Genomic DNA, 20,630 nt, shown 5'->3' with positions numbered 1-20,630 from the left:
TCATTACCTAGCAGGATTTTTTAAACTTATTTTCAAGTATCTTGGTGATATACATATATCAGATTTTTCTAAAATGAGATTCAACAAATATGTTTTTACTTCTCAGTGTTCTTACAATTTGGAATGTATTGACCTGAAACTAATAAGTAAAGATGCACCTGTCTTCCGAATCATAACATGTCGATCTTGCACTTTGTTGTAGAACGAAAAAGAAATGAGTGTATCGAAGAAGAAGAATCTTCAGAACCCCTGTAGACAAATATCAGAAGTTCGGGAGAATTTTAGTTATCAGCCCTCGTATATTTACGATTGAAAGATGTCTCAAATCATGTTTTTACATAAATTTAATATTATATTAAGACTAAATCTCGCAAGTTTAAAACTCCTTAGTCTTTAATACATTCGACAGTATTAATGTCCTAACTTATTGTAAATTCAATATATAGTTCGCTATAAATAAACACACTTATGCATACTTCGTTGGTTGATATTTGATGGCTAAACACAGTTGTTGCCAGGTCAGGGTATGAACTAAATAAATTTATTACTCATAATTATATTACTAATATACACATATAAATAAAGCTTTTTCTTCGTATCAATGACTCAAAATTTTACATAATAGATTTTTGGTTGAATAGAGCGTATTTTTATTGCCAAGAGAAAGCCGCAGCCGATTGAACAGGCCTGCCAAATATATATTTAAACTGAATAAATCAAAAACAATCAATACTATTTACCTATGTGCCTACCTCAATAACTATCATGCCAATAGTGAATAGTTTTAAATGTTTATACTCGTTTACTTGTGTTGTCTCTAATTTTAGTGCACAGCCTTCAAATTTTACACCGTCGCTGCCAAAACAACTTCTAGGCAGAGTGTAGTCCATATAATCATTTATTCCATTAATTCCGCAACATTGATTCTAAATCCATAGAAACATCCATAGACAGAGTTAGGAATTGATTAATAATACATTAGACTTATTACCTTTTTTTGAAATTGCATCATTTTATCAGATTCCGAAACATTATTTCCTGATTGCTTATATCTTTCAAAGGCTTTTACCAATTCTTCTTTAGGATTACTTGCATTTTCATGTATTTTCAAATAGACAAAGTTCAAATGGCAGCTGCACACTAATAGAATTGTCATTGTGATAATGAACTGAGAGGTAGGTAATGTTTAAACTGAATTTCAATTAGTAAAATGTCAACTTACCAGCCAAATCATGCATAAATTTTCCCGACTATTGCCTATAAAACCAAAAATAGAAGAGACTACCAAGCCAGCGCCCAATACAATGAGTAGTATAAAAATGATTTGGGGCACAGACTTTATGTGCAGTAAGGCCAGCGAGAACTTTACTGTACCTATTAAACCAAATAACTAAATAGAAAACTAAAAGTTAGTATTCATAATGGTAACATTCAAATCATCATTATCAATTTTATCACATATCATTAACTTAAGGTCAGATAACCTTAAAGTTAAAACATATTGGTTTTAATGCACACATCACTTTTAAGTTTACATAATGAACATTTTAAATATCTTAATTATTTATATTAGAGGCACATTTTAATATATTTTTAAAGTTGTTGAACCTACCGCACTTAACGCACTCATACAATACGTCTCTTGACGCATGGTTACGACTTTCCACTTAACTAAACAGAAGTTACAAGAAGACTGAGATCAGGCAATGTTGCTCAGAGCTTTTAAATCATTAGTAACATGTACTTATAAATAGGTTTCTATAAGTATAACCGCGAGTTTGTCTCTCGAGAACGGCGATTAGGGAAAGAGTGAATTCAGAAGGGAAACGAAATACACAATTGTTTATACCCTGCATCACCTAATAACGCCAATTCAAATTCGTAGAAAATTTATTTTATAAATGGACCAAATTTCACGACGAAAAAGTAAGACCATGTCAACTAGCACTTTGGCGCACCTAGCGGACAGTATATCCTTTTGGTTCTTTTAAAATAAGTACTTCTTTCTTTATTTTACTTCTGAACAAGTGATTACTGCATGGCTTCTATTTTAACTAGTATTAAGGAGGTTAGTAAGTGATTTCATTTTTGACTGCTCTAATCTAGTTTTTAGTCAAACTGTCTGTCATATAAAAGTAATCTGGAAATGAATAAGTCTGGAATCGACAGTGTGTACCAAGTAAGCCGGCTGGGTTATTTAATGAAATAAGAAACAGGAGTCTATTATCAATCCGATTATTGTGCGGCTTGATAGGCATCATTAACATATACCTAAATTGTCAAAGAATATGATCGATTTGCTTAATAATTTTAATTACAGGCCACAAGAAGTTCCTTTTACCATTCGAGATAAGTAAAATTTCCAAGATTTGTTTGATTTTTCGAAAATCTTCTGTTAAGTCCAAAATGAGAAAGAATTACACGAAACTAAACGAAGTGATTGTGGTTAGCCCTTCTTTGTAATTTCGCTTTATTCTCTCTTTGTTATTAACACTAAAATACATTTGTTTATCAAAGCTGATTAAAAATATGTATACTTTACGAGTTACCCTATTCAAACTCCAATCTACAGGGCCGGATTTGTCACCAGGCAAAGGGGCTTATAAAAATTACACCAGAAGAATTTGTACTTTCTTGTTTTACATTGCAAATATCACCAAACCACATAATAAAAATAACATTGAGTAGGTTATGAGTATGAGTGAACTCCACTGGGAAAACTGTGTGTATTACTCAAGTGAGATAAAGGCCATGACAACAAATGTTTATCTATAGAATGGAAAGTTTGGTACAACTTTTCATTTTAAAATTTATTACATTAATAAAACGTATATTTATAACCGGAAGTACAAAGAATGCTAATTGTTGAATTAATATCTAGAGCGACGTTGTTCGTTATTGAATGATATGGCCAAAATGCTGCCACTCACGAAGGTTCCAGCCTGTTGAATAACAAACCAAGTTATTAATATCTCTGGAAAAGGATTACCCTGAGGGCACTTTTGACTCACCTCAATGGCAACCAATATCCAACCGAATGCTTTGACCAATTTCAGAGCCTGCTCATAGAAGTCCTCCAGTTTGGTCAAACAACCCACAGTGTAAGGTGCAGTCGTCGTGGAATTGGAATAACAACTTGTTGGCACCGCCAAATGCGCATTACTATAATCGCTGGTGCCATTCACGCCACAACAATGGAACTGCATATAATATAAAGATGAATGAGATATACATATACATATATAATTAATATTAACCTATTGTTGTACATACGTTTGTCTGATAGAATGACATGGCATCTGTGCCATTCTTTTGCTTATTCCATGCATCATTCAGAACATTCTTGGCAACTTGTTCACCATCAATGCGTTTGGCATAGACAAAGACCAAGATACATGTTAGTATAAGCAGAACCAACAACGAGATGGCATACTAGAAAGGGAAGAAATTTTAAAGCTATAGGATTCATTTGTTTTACTGAGCAACTCACTGTCCAGGATAGGCAGACACTCTCCTTGATGGCTCCACAGCAGCCAAAGAACGAGATCAGGAATATCACAGAGCCAAGCACAATAAAGAATATCAATATGGGACGTGTCTCGTCGGCGGCATCTTTCAGGGCAAGCGAATTGACCACTATTACAGCAATGCCAAGTAACTGAAAATTCGAGAATTCAATTGAACACACATAAATATCCAATAGTTTACGTGGCCACACCCCAATCCTATCAGATATTTAGGTTATACCCATACATCACACAAATAGATAACGAAATGCGATTTGGGTAAGCTTATAAACCTTTGAACAACAAATGACTCATATTCCCCAATCGCACTTACCGCACACAAGGAGTTGAAAAGAAACACCAAGTATTTAATAATTGCCGTTGTACAACCCATTATGTATTGTGTTTTATGTTCTAATATTCAAATACGTTTCAACTGGTTTCGAGTGTCAACTAACTACGACAACTTCGCGCAATGACTTCCCTAAGACTAAAAATTTATAAAAAATATAGGGAGACAAATTCGATTTCGTTCCGCTTGTGACTGGGCTAGTCGTGATAATAATTGGTCGGAGCAATTTGTGTTTGTTTTTGTTTATTTTCCCCTGACTTTTTGGCGTTGGAAATCTAACAACTAACAATAATAATGTTAATCAGTAAAACTACACTGTGAGAAATTGAACTTACCGCAACGGATCAATTGGAATTAACTTATCAAATAACCAATATTTTCAGCAACCTGGCAACTGGTTGAGTCATTGATAACATTTATACACGAGTTGAATCACTTCTTTTGACCTGCTATTCCAATGTATGACTTTGTAGTTGGCCACTTCCTTTGAGTTTTGGGGAACCGAATGAGTAAATCACATTGACTATGAAAATGTCTCGAAAACCCATTCCAATAGTTCCCATGTTTAACCCTGAGATAATAACCAGGTGAATTTACTGATAAGTAACCCAAGCACTCGTATCTTTTCATGCCCTAGAAAAAATATCGCAATCTTGTTAGGAAATAGATGATAATAGGATGGTCTGTTGTGACCCAAGAAAATCCAAAAGTATAAGAAATAAAAATAATATTTTATATAAACTAGAATTTCAATTGTAATTTTAAGAATACCTATTAGAATTAATTTATGAAACATAATTATAATTAAATCTATATCATGGCCCATGATTCATGTGTGGAATTCGTGAAAGAATTTCTAAAAGGTTCGGTCCAGAAACCTTAGAAGCCTTAGAAAATTACATGTTCTATGAAATAATCCAGATTCTTATTAGATATTTATGAAATTTTAAAGGTAAAGTTCTAAAATATTCTGAAATGTTTCGTTTTATTAATTTTAGATTGTTAAACCCGCATATTTTAATATACGAGCTTATCAGGCTGCCTTTTGACCACAAAGTAAAAAGCCAAAAAGAATGTTTTTGAAGAATCCCACAAATTATGGAAGACTCTAAATGAGAGGTAATACCAGGAACCTCGAATAATAATTATTTTTTTACTTTATTACAATGAGATGCAATCCTGAATTTATATTTATGTTTAATATGCAATAAAATTGAAGAAGTAACAAATACTTTTAATAAACTATGGTTAAAAAATGATCTTTATATTCATTAGTCGAAAATAAAAGTCAAATATGACTTAGGACAAACTTTCTTAAAGAAATTAGATAGTAGGAATAATATATTGTTTTTAATATATTACCAAATCAGACTGTATAAACATGCAAATTTAGGACAATTAAAAATCAATAAGACTACAAATAGTTTGTTTAATATATTCAATTTGTATATATACTTATTAGTTAATAGACAACATTAAAGATCTTATAGGAGATCTTATACTTAGTTATAGCACAGTCATAAGCAATGTAGAAACATTTATTTCTTATTAGAGATTTTTTAAAGATATTTTACAGTATAATTTTGTTACAATATTAAAACTTACTGTCCTATCATTCATACGAGCAGGATCAATGTTACTTAGTTATTTACAAGTAGTTAAAAATGTGTTCATATATTGCTTTATAGACTCGTTTGTAAGACTATACATTTTTTTCACATAAGTAATCCACATATTGTTCAAACAATTTCCAACCCAAAGAAAATCCATCCCAAAGACTATGTTTAGATACTTTGGCACATTATCTCTGTTGAAGGGGGCTTCCATAACACTGATGGACCCTACGTATATATACATACATATATCTCTATGTATATATGTATGTATGTGGAAACATGCATTTATTGATGGCTCGGCTCGAGTGCTTATCAAACAAGTTGCCTAATTAAGTACACGATTGGGTGAGAGAATTACAATAGTATTCGAAATGTGTATTCATATTCAGATGGTTGGCTCTCATTTATTTGAATCGAAAAAGTGTTCCCAGCATGGCCGGCAAATCTTATCAGTCAGCTGCCTTAGCTTCAACCGACTTTTCGGGTAGCTTTTTGTCATTTGAATGTTTTTTGTTTTTGCCAAGTTTCAATAGTTAACTGAAAGCACTGAGAGTGGTCGAAACGTAACGTTGCCATCGAAAATGAGTTGCGGTACAAAAACATTAAAAATCTCCTCATTTATTTTGGACTTCCTTTGCTGTGTGAGTGAGCATTCTTATCAAACAATAACAAATCCCTGGCTGATACGCGAAATTTATACAAAATAAATAAATATAGTATATATATTAATTTACTCGAGCTCACTCCACACGCTCTCCCCCGCTCTGTTCTAGGTATTTGGCGCTCTGTCCATAGCCGCTTGCTCTTTTGCCTTGATAAGCTTCAGTCATAGTCTGGCCATCCGAATCCCCTGTATTTTGGGCATTGTCCTGGGGGTTCTACTCTTTGGTGGCACCATTTTTGGATGCATAGCAGCCTTAAGGGAAAGCATACGATTGACATGGGTTGTAAGTTTTGAAAAATATTTCTGTTTATTTTCAATTCACATCAATGTTTTTTCTCTGTGAAAGTATTGTGCAATTTTATTGGCCCTGATCTGTGGACAAGTCACTGTGATATTCGCTCAGCCCATCAACTTTCAACTACTGGCCAATGAGACTATAAACAATGCCTGGCAAAATCAACTCTATCAAAAGGGCAGTATGTCCTATTATGAGATCAAGGTAGGTCACACTATCCTACAGGGGCTAATCCCATTTGATGTTTTCCTCTTTTAGTATCATTGCTGTGGCATGACTGGACCTATTAATTATCCCGACAGCGGATTGACTATACCTTCTAGTTGCTATTACAATCAAAATTCGACCATTGTCACCGATCTTTACACAGTGGGCTGTAATCAACAGTTGGGTGCTGCCTTTGTGAAGGGAACACGTTATGAGCGTATTAGTGATTGGTCAATTGTTGGACTGGAGGTGAGTTTTAAGGAACTCATTTGATTATCTAGAAGAAACTGAATTTCAATTCTTCTTTTTTCAGCTACTAACAGTAATTGTGGCTGGTTTATTGGCCATAACATTGCAGAATGCCGAACGTAGACGTCTTTATCGTTAGAAATAAATAGCTAATTCAAATTCCAACAGTATTAGAAGCTGTACAAAATACATTTACAAAGCAGGCTGATAGCAAAGTTTTTATGGAATTTTAAATAATTTCGATAAGAGATAACAAACCGCCAACATATCGGTCAACAGCTGTAGTTTTAAATTAGCGATGGACCTTTTCACCAGCTGTTTTCCGTTTGCATTTTTAAAAAAACACTGTGAATAGTCAAATCACGAACAACCGTTTGCAAAATAAACCAAAAAAATAATATTAAACATTAAATATTCTATGAATCATGTTTCCGTATGTATCCGTATGTATGTAATCAAATAATAGTAAAAGAGACGCCTAGAAAGTAAGTGACAGAAACCCAGTAACTAGCACCAGACAGTGTGAACGGCTATTAGTCACCAGCGATTAACCAACACTGTTATCTGCTTGCCTATCGATAACAATCGTTTTAGTTTTGTTTTGGTGAAAGTAAGAAGAAAAGAATGTTGTTATTTATTTGGATTATTGCAAAGTAAACAACAGCTTGGCTTACCGCGCACCTGCCATTCACCGCTTCAACCCACCGCCCCCGAAACGACAAACGAAACAAGCGATATGTATTCATTAGGAATATTTGACACAATTTGCAACGCGCGTATTTGAAAGCTGGCAATTGTTTTTTCCACACAACCTAGCAGTCCGGAGAAGCAACAAAAACAACATCTAATAGCAATATCTGGTTTAGTTGCCGTTAAACAGAGCTGGCGTACAGACCAGATCCCAATCGGACCCAAAACGACGGGTCAATAGCCACAGAGCGAAGTTAAGACCGAATATTACATACATATATTATCGACTAGTTAAAGACCGACGATGGGCTTGCCCTTTCAGAAACTAAAGAAGCTCTGGCTTCTCTATCTATTTTTGCTGTTCTTTGCATTCTTCATGTTTGCAATTAGCATAAATTTATATGTGGCAAGCATACAGAACACGGACCCACAGCAAAGGTGAGTAAGAACCAAAAAGATAATAAAACTACGTGTACATATGTATGTGCATGTGTATGTATGGGTCATGATAGTGATTAGGTTTCTTCTAAAACTAAAAAAAAAAAAAAAGAAACCACTCTGATGTGACTCTTCTTCAGTCTGGCATTGCATAATTTCCTTTAGGCCATGTCTGTCCCTCGTACAAGTGAAGTTGTGTCTATGTTGCAAGTGCCTTTTTGATGTTGCTACACTCGAGTGACTTGCATGAAAGCCCAGGAGCGCATCGCCTCGTCCCTTCATTGACTCTTTGATTTTATTGATGACTTGCTATTCAAAAATTAATAGAGTCTTCTCTTAGCCCATCCACAAAAACTTGTTTTTGCCGTCAAAATCTCATTAACTAAGTGACGTATACATAAACTGGTCAATTGTGTTTTTGTTTTTATGGTTCTAAATGTATTTACATTTGGCATACCATTTCTTAATTATAAATTAAGCGTTTGCAAAACGGAAATAAAGCGAAGAATGCAAATAATAACTATACTAAAAATCGTCATGAGACTGTAAACGGTTTAGGAGTCAACCGAAATATGTCATGGTTAATGTTAAAACTTCTGTTCATGGTTTCGATTTTCTAATGGTAATTGGTGTTAAAGAATAGAAAAATGATTTAGAATTTGTAATTTTTTATTGGGCAATGATTTCAATCAATTGTGAAATAAAGAACTGAAATAAAAACCGATTTTGGTAACGACTTTTTAGATTCTGAGGATTCTTTTTAGATTCAAGGGGTTTCCATTCTAAGACCCATGTATCCTTACTATAAGGATACGCATTCTTACTTAACTAATATATTATTAGATAGATACTGTTCAAGAATATGCTCTAGTAGTTTAAAACTATTTTCTAGAACAAGTTCGATAAGTTTAATATCTTAAACGTCCTATATAAAAATGGTGATTAAATACTCTACCTTAAAGTGCAATGTATCTTTGATTCCAGTAACGATCCAAGGGTATCTTCTTCTTTAACTTGGGCTTGAGGGTGCACGGCATAGACCGGCCCTGGCCTCGGCTTTTGATTTTGATTTAAACCACTTTGCATTTAATTTTTTTTTCTTTTTGTTTTTATTTTATGCGTTTGGGCATTTCTTCTTATTTGTTTACCTCGTATACGCTTCGCATCATGCCAAGTCTATTGTAAAATGCTAAAAATGTATATTTACCTATATATTTTATTATTCACCATTGTCATATATATCTTTTGTTGTCGTATTTGCTGGTTGCTCTTTGTGGATCACTTGCCCTCGTCTTGTCGATTTCGTGCATAGTCATCCAAAGCCAGCGCCCAAACGTCGCTCACTGTGGCCCCGTAAAAACATTGTGGCTCATTATATTGGCAAGGGAGACATCTTCGGCAACATGACTGCAGGTGAGTAGCAGACACACCATCATTCAATGACACCATCAAAATCGAAACGAATTCATTTGCAGACGATTACAACATTAACCAGTTCAAGCCCATTGAAAATGAGGGAGCCGATGGCCGTCCCGTAGTGGTGCCGCCTCGAGATCGTTTTCGAATGCAGCGCTTCTTTCGCTTGAACAGCTTCAATTTGCTGGCCAGTGATCGGATACCACTCAATCGTACGCTCAAGGACTATCGAACACCAGAGTGGGTAGCAATTCACAAAGTTGGGCGCAAAACGTTTCATTTAATTAAACATTTTGTTTTGATATCGATTTGCAGATGCCGCGACCGAAAATACACCAAAGACTTGCCCAACACATCGGTGATCATTGTATTCCACAATGAGGCCTGGTCGGTGCTATTGAGAACCATAACGAGTGTAATAAACCGTTCACCAAAACACCTGCTCAAGGAAATTATATTGGTGGATGATGCCAGTGATCGCAGTGAGTGGCCAGAGGACAAACTCAATCTCAATCGAATTGTAATTGAAATCTCTCTCACCTTCTAGCCTACCTCAAGCGACAATTGGAGAGCTATATACGCGTTCTGGCAGTGCCTACACGGCTGTATCGCATGAATGAGCGCAGTGGTTTAGTTCCTGCCCGTCTCATGGGTGCTAAGCATGCACGTGGTGATGTGCTTACCTTCTTGGATGCCCACTGTGAATGCTCACGCGGCTGGCTAGAACCTTTGCTGGCGCGAATTAGGGAGTCACGAGAAGTGGTCATCTGCCCCGTCATCGATATAATCTCGGATGACAATTTTAGTTACACAAAAACCTTTGAGAACCATTGGGGAGCCTTCAATTGGCAATTGAGCTTTCGTTGGTTCTCCTCGGAGAGAAAGAGATCGACCACAGAAAGTAGTGCAAAGGATTTAACAGCTCCCATAGCTACACCAGGCATGGCTGGTGGCCTCTTTGCCATTGATCGCAAATACTTCTACGAGATGGGCTCCTATGATAGCGAAATGCGTGTCTGGGGTGGCGAAAATGTTGAAATGTCATTCCGGATCTGGCAATGCGGCGGCAGAATAGAGATAAGCCCATGCTCTCATGTAGGTCACGTCTTTCGAAGCAGTACCCCTTACACATTTCCTGGGGGAATGAGTGAAGTTCTGACCAATAATTTAGCGCGTGCTGCCAGCGTTTGGATGGATGATTGGCAATATTTTGTAATGCTCTATACTTCAGGACTCTCGCTGGGTTCCAAGGATAAGATTAATGTTACCGATCGTGTGGCTTTGCGTGAGAAACTGAAATGTAAACCATTTTCATGGTATTTGGAGCACATTTGGCCAGAGCATTTCTTCCCGGCACCTGATCGATTCTTCGGCAAAATCATTTGGCTGGATGGTGAGACAGAATGTGCCCAGGCCTACAGCAAGCACATGAAGAACTTGCCCGGACGCGCTCTGTCCCGCGAATGGAGTCGAGCCTTTGATGAGATTGACAACAAGGCAGCTGAATTCACATCTCTAATTGATTTGGAGCGGGACAAGTGTCTACGTCCGCTCAAAGATGATGTGCCGCGTTCCTCCCTGCAGCCGGTAACCGTGGGCGATTGTACCTCTCATGCCCAGACCATGGATATGTTTGTGATAACACCCAAAGGGCAGATAATGACCAATGACAATGTCTGTCTTACCTATCGTCCGCCCAAGCAGGGTGTAATAAAGCTGCTCAAGAACCGAAACGCCACCACATCAAATGTAATGCTGACGCAATGCGCCAGTGAACCAAGTCAATTCTGGAACTACGATATGGATGTAAGTATCGATTATATCAAAAATACAAATTGCTTACTAATATTTACTTTTCCTCTTTCCTCCTGCGTAGACACAACAAATTTCGCATAGAGATACAAAACTTTGCCTTACCCTCAAGTCGGCCACAAACACACGTAGTCAGAAGGTGGAAAAAGTGGTGCTAAGCATGCAATGCGATTTCAAGGATATAACACAGAAATGGGGCTTAATACCATTGCCATGGCGCTTGTAAATGACCAAAATGCTAATGCCTGCCGTTAACCTTAGCAAAAACATTTCTACATATATCTCTCTCTCTTTAACATAATGTGATATTTATTGAAATTGTCTGACGAATGCCACTCGTTGTTTTTTAAACTCACATACACACACACACCCACACAAACACAACGACACCCACACCGAAAAACACCCACAAGAATTGTTTATAAAACATTTATACTTTGAATGCATTTCCCATTGAATGCATTGCGACTTGATAGAACTCTGTGCTATGTCTATGTCATACTTATTAAGAATAAACATACATATATAGAAAGTTAAGTAGCTATAATGTACTTACTACTTTTGAACATGTTTATATAGAGCACCCACTTCAATAAATTTAACAATTTTTAACTAGACAAATAATAAGGCCATGTTGATATGCTGCAGCATCTCTTGTACTCGTATTTGCATTGCATTTGTCTTATCACTTATGCTTAGGGGTTATCTTTGGCCATTTCACAAAAAGTCAGTGCAATTTCTTTAAAATCACAACAGCTCAGTCGAGATTGCATTATTTGCAAAATGATCGGCTGCTACAACACAATCAAGTGCACCGGATTACTCTCCAATCTGCTATATATGGTAAATTATAAATTTAATTCATATTTGCTTGCCCGATCTAATCTATATACCTATATTTATTCCTCTTCTTTTCAGCTGCTGGCAATTGGCATTATATCTGCAGCAGATTTGGGCTTAGAAATGGCTGAGCCTAATACACCGGAACATACTTATTTTGTGGAAAGTTTAGTTTTAGGTGGCACTATTTGCATTATAGTGATTTTTGGCTGCTATGGTCTGGTCTGCAATCTCCTCAGTGTGAATATCATAGTAGGTAATCATTTATCACTGTCTTTTATCACTTTATAAACACTCATTTAATTTTCAGTTCACCTTGTTCATCTTGATTATTCTGGGCGTGGAGTATCTGCAGCTGCATAATTATGGCTATGCACCACATGCGCGCCGCTCTGTTAGTCCGTGGCATCAATTGGAATTGGCCTGGCATGGTCTGAGCACACACAACGATTCGGAAACCATGCAGCTATATGAAAGTAGTCATCATTGTTGCGGCTACAACAATGCTGATGATTATAAAAATTTACATTTACTGATCCCAGCAAGCTGCTATCGCTATCAACCTTATAATAATGCCAATGACACTGTCTCCGATAAGCAGATAATCTATCCACACGGCTGCCTGGAGACTTTGACTAATAGCCAGCAATATGTACAGCAACGCGATAAAGTCTTTATGTGGTCCATTGTTGGCCTTGAGGTAGGCATTTGACAGCAGAGTTTCTTAAATCATTAATCTACCATTATCTTTTACAGATCTTCATACTCGTGCAAACAATTGCCCTCAGTTGGCTACTGTATAAGCTGAAGCAACGTCAACGCATCCGTAGGCAGGTGCCGCCAGGTGTGAGGCGTGAACCGCGTGCCAATCATATAGCCGGCTCACGAGCTCAGCTTTTGCAAAATGTTTAATTTAATTTAAGCTAGCAAATTTTTATAAAGTTTATTTAAAGAAATGCATTCGCATAAATTTTATCGACCTAGGTTGGGTTCAGTAGTTGTAGCGACGTGTTTTGTTGGTCAATTGGCAGCTCAATGTAATGCCTAATATAATGCCCAGTATCTGTAAGCAGAAAAACAATGTGAGAATAATGTAAACAATTGATTAAAAATAGATAAATATAAGTTATGGCAATTAATGTTGGGGTTTGTGATTCTCAATTGATTATAGACTTTTCAAAAACGTCTTTAATTTTTAATTTTATTTTATTAACTAGTAAATCTGCGAAGTGGTCGGACAATTTTGGAAAATTGTCGAAAGGTTCTAAATTTCTTAAGTCGAAAACCTCAATTTTCTAATCTTAAAGTATGTACATATGTATGTAATACACTTAATGTTATGAATCATATGTACGTTTTAATAATTGTTAAGAATATTTAATTTTTAAGCTTTTCAAAAATATCTAAGAGTGTTTTTATAACTAAAGGAAAGGAACAATCACACCAAACCAATATAAATATGGTTCAAGTCTAATGTAAGCATTGCAATCAATGAGCAGGCATTATAACAAATAAGTTTTAGAATAGCTATAAAAGAATTATAAACGACAAGATGATTAAATCATAATAGCTAGAGTGCCAGTAATTGTGAATGATGAAAGTAAATCACTAAAAGAAAAATGACATAATATTGTAACATAAAAGTTGGTAAACTTGATTTGAATTTAAAATTGTGTTGGTATTTTGAAATTTAATTTTGAAACCCAAAATACACCAGATCCTGTATATATATTTTCTATAAATGTAGAATTGATTTAGTTAATTCAATCTGAATGGTAGTTTATTCCGATAAAATCTAAATCATTTCAGCAGGTTATCGGATTTCTATCGAAAACTTTAGTGATAATGTCATATCTAGTTGGCCTTGACATTTAACTGTCAGAATATCCCAGAGAGAAACGGTATAAATAAGGGAGCATGAACGACCGGAGCTCATTCTATTTCTTAAATTCGTTGGAATAGGATCAACTATTTTCCTTTTATTCTCTCAATATTTTCTTTATTCCCTTTTAAAACACATTACCTATTAAAATTACCTTCCCACATTATCCGTCTATACTTTTAAAGGTAATTTAAATAAGTAATGACCAGTTATGACCGCTTTATAGCATCACACGTTAAAACGGACTTGGATTGGGATTTGATTTCCCCCGGCATTTAAACGCGTATCGAATTTTCCTTAATCATTATATTTCCGTATTCTTCTAAAGATAAAAAATTCGCAACGACCAATTATCTAAAAAATCCGAACGGATTACAGAAGTCAAGCTCTAGTCTCTAGTGTAGTCAGTGTCACTTTCTGTGTGCCTAATAGCCATCTTTCTACTCATAAAACGTTTTAAGCAGTGAAGCCACATTCCAGCGGCATTTAAACGTCTATCGAATTTTCCTTATTCATTATATTTCCGTATTCTTCTAAAGATATAAGATTCGCAACGACCCATTATCTAAAAAATCCGAACGGGTTACAGAAGTCAAGCTCTAGTCTCTAGTGTAGTCAGTGTCACTTTCTGTGTGCCTAATAGCCATCTTTCTACTCATAAAACGTTTTAAGCAGTGAAGCCACATTCCACCGGCATTTAAACGTCTATCGAATTTTCCTTATTCATTATATTTCCGTATTCTTCTAAAGATATAAGATTCGCAAATACCATTTATTTAATTTATCATGAGAATTGCAATATTACTTGCGTTTTCCAACTATTTTCCATATTCATTGTATTTTCATACTTTTAAATATAAAATTTATAAAATCCGCAATGATCGGTTGTTTTGAGAACCCCTTCTTTCCGTTCTAATCTTGAAAGTTTCATTTTTTAAACTTGACATCTTCGGGTATAATAGTCCTTCAAATCTAGTGATTTAAGAGCCCGTTTGGTTATGGGTGTACATTCCATAAAACTACTTATTCTACAATGTAAGATGTTTTATTGGTTCCAATTCATGGTATAATTCTAATGATTTTCTAGAATTTTCAATTGCTACTCCGATTCCTTCAATACTTGAGTACCATACGTTTTATATAAGTTCAAATTGCTTGCTACAAATTCGTCAAAAGCCTTGCAATTGGGCAGTTTGTATTTGTCATTTTAGTATGATATCGACATAAAAAGTAGACGAAAACCATGGTTGAACTCCACAATGTGTCAAAATTGGAACGCAATCGGTTCAGTAGTTTCTAAGTGCAAAGCGGTACTCACACAACATTTTTATATATATAGATTTGCATAATACAGCTAAGGAAACTTAGCTTTAGTTTTGTCGTAATTTGTCATTACCCCCATTAAATAAAAACATCTTACTTGAAAACTACAGATATAAAGTATTTAAGATGGGGCAAGTAAATTTGGCCTATTTAACTGATCGAACTTTTCGTGGACATGGCTCTAAATAAACTTTCTGAACCTCAATTATATTGGAATCTAAGGGAACCTTTCCAAGGGCATTAAAATATAAAAATGGATCATTGGCAGGTGTAAGTTGAAGTTGCACCAGTAAAAATTTAAAGAAACAAATTTCTAATATTTCTAATTTCACATAAAAAAAAAAAACTATCTACTAAAAGTTCTTAAATAAAGCACGCCATTCGTGTGGGCTATATATGTATATAGAATAAGTGTATTCCGAATTGTATCCCTATCTTCGTTGCAAACATCTAACTAAAATTATAATACCCTCTACAAGGGTATAAAAAAAGATTTCCTTAATAATGCCATACAATGATTTGATTTTTATATCTTCGTGAGTTTAATCTGAAAAGTTATGGTAACCTAAGGAAAATTTTAAATGCCTAATTGTAAATTATGAGAATTTTCCTATCAGTTAACCCAGTTTTCAAAATTTGTTTTAATAATTTTCACTTTTTTAGCCAAAGTCTACAAACGACGCAGTGTTTTTGTGATGTATAGAATTTGATTTAATATGCATGATCATTAATATTAAATAGACATAAGTCTTTATTCCTTTACTCACCTCATAGATTATAAGACCACAATGTGCCCATTTTTCATAGCGATAGATTTGAAGATAGGCTCGCTGAACAGCTGCCATACAACCCTCACTATAGGGATACAGTGCATGGAGACCATCTTGGACATGGAAACAACTGTGTGGCACTGCAATATTCAGACTGTTGTAGTCCTCAGATCCCTTGTCGCCACAGCATTCGTACTACAAGCCATATGAAAACATAATCTTCCTCTCGAATGGTTCACCGATTCTACTTACAGTGCGCTGAAGTGTCTGCATTGCTCCGGGATGAAGCAACTCCTCCATCCAAAGGGCCATCACATAAACCTCTGTGGCATCCAATTGCTTCGACTCATTGTAATGGGCCAAACGCCAAATATGAGCTCCAATCAAGATTACCAAAAATATCAAATGCTAAACATATAAAAATCAATTTTAAATTTTAAAGTTAATGACAATCTTTCAGCTAAGATTAACTTACTACAACCATAACCTTTATGGAACCCAAAAAGGCTCCCAGACAACCAATAAAAGAGGCCACAATCAATGTTCCCGCCATGCCCAATTTTATATACTTTTCCAAATGCTCAGTCGAACCCTCATCAAACTTCTGTAGTTCATAGACACCCGCTAGGGCGGCCAGGATGCCGAGTATCTAAATAATCAAAAACGAAGAAAAAATTAAACTCAAATTATTTTGTTAATGGTCTATAAAAAGACAAAAATGAACCGAAAAAAAACCGAGAAAAACCGCTTCAAAGGCAACGTCATCCGTTCGTATCCATAATAACAACAACAAAATGTGAAATATAAAAATAAATTAAATTACTTTTGCTTGTATTTTTAAATGGCAAACGCAACATTTTTGGTTATTTTGTTTTTTTTTTTTTTGCTTGCTGGCAAATATTGAATATTGAAATTGTGAATTGTGACATCTTGTCTGGTTAAGAGTTGGGAATTTGGAATGTTTGTTTGCTGCCAAATTGGCCATATATTGTACATAAATGTGACGATCTTACAGGCGAATGTCAAAGTAAGATTTAATTGCCAAATACACATATATCATAAAAAAAATAAAGTAACCAAGTCGTTTTCATTAGTCATAAACATAAATCACCCATACGCCGAGTATGCACTTGAATGAATCTTACCAGAGTGACTATACTGTAGACAACTGAAGTCCATTGCAAGCAAACTCGTATTGTGGGCATAATGCACAATAGCCAAACCACCAAAGGGATATTTTAATTAATATAATTTTTAATATCAAGTCTTTTTGTTTTTTTTTTTTATATATTTCTTTTTATGAATTAAATATTCAACACATTTAAAGGCACACACGCGGGAATGTCCGACGCACGCTTCTCGTGACCCAAACTGTTAATGTTTTCGGCGGCGTCTGATGGCCAACAGAGAGTGAGAGAGTCTCAGTCAAGAACAAAATAAAAGAAACAAAAAAAACAAAAAAAACGACAATCAGCTCCGTGAAAATGTTTACAAATCCGTTGAGTGGCCGCCCGTCTTCGGTTTGGTTTCGGCCAGCCCGTCCGCCGGTCATTACTCAAGAGACGGCCAGCCAAACATCGGGCCAAAACAGCATCTCCATCTCCCGTCGAGCGACAGGCCTTGTGGATATATAGTAGTACGTATTTTTATATGCCTCTTTAATGGCCAGAAATATGTAGACACATCTCCGATCTGATGTGAGAGTAAAGTACATATACCTACCAGTATATATGTATATCTTACATAGTTTGGAAAATGCCGAAAAAAACGACCACAAATCAGTAGCGGATTTTCCTTCAATGTCTGGAGGGCAAATTGAAAATATTTAAACTAAACTAAATGCAAAAAACGATGCACACACATAAATACACAGACTGGTTATCCTTCTTTTCAAAGGCCCTTTGAAATCAGTTAGTAAAGTCAATTTACAAACTAGTTTCGAGGTAAAAATATCCAAATATATTTGAAAATCCTAAAAGAAGAAGGAAAATAACTTAGTCTTCATTGGGTGAACTCAAAATGTGAACTGATTTTATTTTTTCAAAGTCTTGTGTATATAAATGAACTCTTAGATTCTAAAAGGCGACAATTGTTGGTAAAAATGACAATTCTAATGTTTATATTTCATGCTCAGCGTTTTTGTTGGTTTTAAGCTATACTTGATATATGAATCTCTGACTTATTTTTGTTTTATGTTTTTCTTTCGTTTTGTATATTTATTTGGTCAATCTGATTTGGTGAAGCCATTTCAATTGAACACGATGTTTATTCTTAAACAATTATGCTTTATCAACTGTAAGTTAAAATCTCTTAAAAAAAAAAAAATATGAAAAGATTAAAGCGAAATATAGAGTAGAGTAGAAAGAGGTAAACATACATATGAATATGCACAACTTTTAAACTTTTTTTAACTTAAATAATAAAAGAACAAACATAAATCAAACTTCTAACTTACAGTATAAAAGGTCAAGCCCAAACTATTCAAATTAATCTAAATTTTTAGCTTCTTCTAAAGCATTAGCTAAAATAAACCAAAAGTTTTGACTTTTTAACTAACTCAAATTTTCAAGACAACAACATTGTCTTGTCGATTTTAGTACAAATTTATCAACTAAAATTCAGTACCTTGTTTAAGCAAAATCCGCTACTGTCTCCCTGGTCTTTGCCAGTATTTGGTTGAATTAGATTTCCATCTGGGCAAATTAGTTTAAGGTGTTTTTATTTTGTTGGTTACTGATCATTTATTTTCTCAATTGGAAACTTGGTGATGCTACATTACAATTAACTAACTGAGTGATAAATTGTGTGGTGGGGTGTGGTGTTTAATGCGGGGAGGGGGCTGTGAAGTTGGGTTAAACCTTATTTAGAATCTCTCGCGACGCAATTTGTTGCGCACTGTGATGCCCAAGTATGTGGCGGCACCTAAAGAGGCAAGCTGTGAATAAAAAAAATGAAAATAAAAAATATTAATACAATCTATTTCTAGTCTCCCATTGACCTTGACTACTTAAGCCATCTATAAATTATGTTATGATTTTATCTAATTCTATATATCTATAGTTCTCGATATACATATAGTGATTTGTTTTTATGTATTATGAAACTTACTTCCACGATGAGGAGAAGCCATTTGATAATTAGTCCATTGATTACATTATCGGTGGCATGTGCCTGAACAGCCTCCAGGCAACCATTGCTAAAGAGTTTACTCTGTTGCCGTTCCAGATTTTCAAAGCAATTAAGTGGAATGCCACCACCCAGAAGTATATAGTCCTGAGGACCACCCTGACCGCAGCAGGAATACTAAAATAGATGATAAACAGAGTGAAGTAAACATACTGTATGACATAAAGAAGGGAAATTTTCTTCTGTCACTCACCTTTTGCTCTATGTAGGACAAACGTTCGCTGCTGCGTCTAGGATCCGACCATAGGGCTAAGAAATCGTTTCTGGCACGATCTACATAATTTGTGGAATGAGCTGCCACTATGATATACACTTGCAAGCAGAGCAAGATCAACAGGCAAATGACATACTGATCAGATGAAAGAAATATGTATATATCTTAACGACCATATCTTTTTGTATAAACTCTTAACTTACACTCCAGACTAAGCCCAGGGAAACGCGACCAGCGGCAAAACAGCCCAAAAACGATGTCAATACCACAAATGAGCCCACAAATATCTGCACTATAATGGCTATATGCTCGAATGTGCCAGGCGTTGAGCTATTCAACTCGTATACGGATAAAGCAATCAATGAGACACCAATTAGCTGAGAATATCATAAAAGTTAGTTAATAAATTATAAATGATAATTTCAAATATTACGTATACGCACCGAGAGTAGCACATTCAATATGATAAGTATGGCTTTTAGAAATGATAAACGACAAGCCATGTTTGAAAAACAAACCGCAAACCAAAAAAAAAAAAACTATTTTAGAGATATTCAATCAATAAACCAATTTAATTACGTTGTAAAATAATTGTTTAGTTTAGTTGCGCTGCGTTTCTTTCCGTTTCGACGTATCCTTGAGTAAGTGAGAATATTTTATCAGAATATTGTCTATAGTCCTAAGCATTGAATGGAATGCCAGCCCTTGTGCCATAAACGTTGACGAGCGACTAACGAACGCAACGCATTTCATTTTGAAATTATGGCGCCGCTTTTAGAAAGGGCAAGTCAAGGCAAGGCAAGGCATGGCATGGCAATTTGGTGGGTTTCACTTTGTTGTGGCTCGTTCTCCATGTTCCACTTTAGTTAGGTGTTCACCCACTGGGCGTATGATGTCACATGAGAGCTTTCTCTCCATTCCCTAGTCTTTACTATGCATGGAGCTTTTCCATTGATAAAGTGCGCCACAAAAATAATAATACCAGCTAGAAAAAAAAACCAACAATAATAAATAAACTGCGGTAATGGCTAAGATAGCGGACAGAAGGATAACAACAGATGTGAGTGGGAAATCAAAAGAACTGACGTCATTTTTGTGTAGTTCTTTTTTTATTTCTGTGAAGGAATTTTCTTTCATTATACGCAACTGGCAAATTAATTAGAATTGAAA

The 20,630-nt window shown here is 35.3% G+C and overlaps 6 protein-coding genes across 6 annotated transcripts; 3 read left to right on the top strand and 3 right to left on the bottom strand.

Annotated features, from left to right (window-relative positions):
* Positions 1-2,762: 2,762 nt before the first annotated feature.
* Tsp42Er (Tetraspanin 42Er) lies at positions 2,763-4,056 on the bottom strand. The gene is made up of 5 exons (XM_068291026.1): positions 3,841-4,056; positions 3,491-3,658; positions 3,274-3,432; positions 3,012-3,200; positions 2,763-2,942 (listed from the first exon to the last, which is right to left on the bottom strand). The coding sequence occupies exons 1-5, from the start codon at positions 3,898-3,900 to the stop codon at positions 2,871-2,873; spliced, it is 648 nt and encodes a 215-aa protein (XP_068147127.1). The 5' UTR covers positions 3,901-4,056; the 3' UTR covers positions 2,763-2,870.
* A 1,961-nt stretch (positions 4,057-6,017) lies between these two features.
* Positions 6,018-7,104, top strand: Tsp42Eq (Tetraspanin 42Eq). Its single transcript, XM_068291020.1, has 5 exons — positions 6,018-6,115; positions 6,248-6,421; positions 6,485-6,637; positions 6,692-6,889; positions 6,954-7,104. The coding sequence occupies exons 1-5, from the start codon at positions 6,056-6,058 to the stop codon at positions 7,026-7,028; spliced, it is 660 nt and encodes a 219-aa protein (XP_068147121.1). The 5' UTR covers positions 6,018-6,055; the 3' UTR covers positions 7,029-7,104.
* A 361-nt stretch (positions 7,105-7,465) lies between these two features.
* Positions 7,466-11,891, top strand: Pgant3 (Polypeptide N-Acetylgalactosaminyltransferase 3). Its single transcript, XM_068290995.1, has 6 exons — positions 7,466-8,017; positions 9,330-9,430; positions 9,493-9,673; positions 9,749-9,915; positions 9,981-11,239; positions 11,310-11,891. The coding sequence occupies exons 1-6, from the start codon at positions 7,884-7,886 to the stop codon at positions 11,469-11,471; spliced, it is 2,004 nt and encodes a 667-aa protein (XP_068147096.1). The 5' UTR covers positions 7,466-7,883; the 3' UTR covers positions 11,472-11,891.
* Positions 11,892-11,959: 68 nt separating this feature from the next.
* On the top strand, positions 11,960-13,827 carry Tsp42Ep (Tetraspanin 42Ep). Its single transcript, XM_068291007.1, has 4 exons — positions 11,960-12,088; positions 12,164-12,337; positions 12,396-12,785; positions 12,842-13,827. The coding sequence occupies exons 1-4, from the start codon at positions 12,029-12,031 to the stop codon at positions 12,995-12,997; spliced, it is 780 nt and encodes a 259-aa protein (XP_068147108.1). The 5' UTR covers positions 11,960-12,028; the 3' UTR covers positions 12,998-13,827.
* On the bottom strand, positions 13,010-17,518 carry Tsp42Eo (Tetraspanin 42Eo). The gene is made up of 5 exons (XM_068291021.1): positions 17,206-17,518; positions 16,536-16,709; positions 16,313-16,468; positions 16,058-16,255; positions 13,010-13,148 (listed from the first exon to the last, which is right to left on the bottom strand). The coding sequence occupies exons 1-5, from the start codon at positions 17,263-17,265 to the stop codon at positions 13,077-13,079; spliced, it is 660 nt and encodes a 219-aa protein (XP_068147122.1). The 5' UTR covers positions 17,266-17,518; the 3' UTR covers positions 13,010-13,076.
* A 1,194-nt stretch (positions 17,519-18,712) lies between these two features.
* On the bottom strand, positions 18,713-20,173 carry Tsp42En (Tetraspanin 42En). Its single transcript, XM_068291023.1, has 5 exons — positions 19,904-20,173; positions 19,664-19,837; positions 19,440-19,595; positions 19,169-19,363; positions 18,713-18,995 (listed from the first exon to the last, which is right to left on the bottom strand). The coding sequence occupies exons 1-5, from the start codon at positions 19,961-19,963 to the stop codon at positions 18,924-18,926; spliced, it is 657 nt and encodes a 218-aa protein (XP_068147124.1). The 5' UTR covers positions 19,964-20,173; the 3' UTR covers positions 18,713-18,923.
* Positions 20,174-20,630: the final 457 nt, after the last annotated feature.

This window comes from Drosophila tropicalis, unplaced genomic scaffold, assembly GCF_018151085.1.
Source record: "Drosophila tropicalis isolate 14030-0801.00 unplaced genomic scaffold, ASM1815108v1 contig_593, whole genome shotgun sequence".
Classification (NCBI taxonomy): domain Eukaryota; kingdom Metazoa; phylum Arthropoda; class Insecta; order Diptera; family Drosophilidae; genus Drosophila; species Drosophila tropicalis.
Note: the sequence above shows the minus strand (reverse complement) of the source record. Positions and strands in the feature narration are given on the sequence as shown.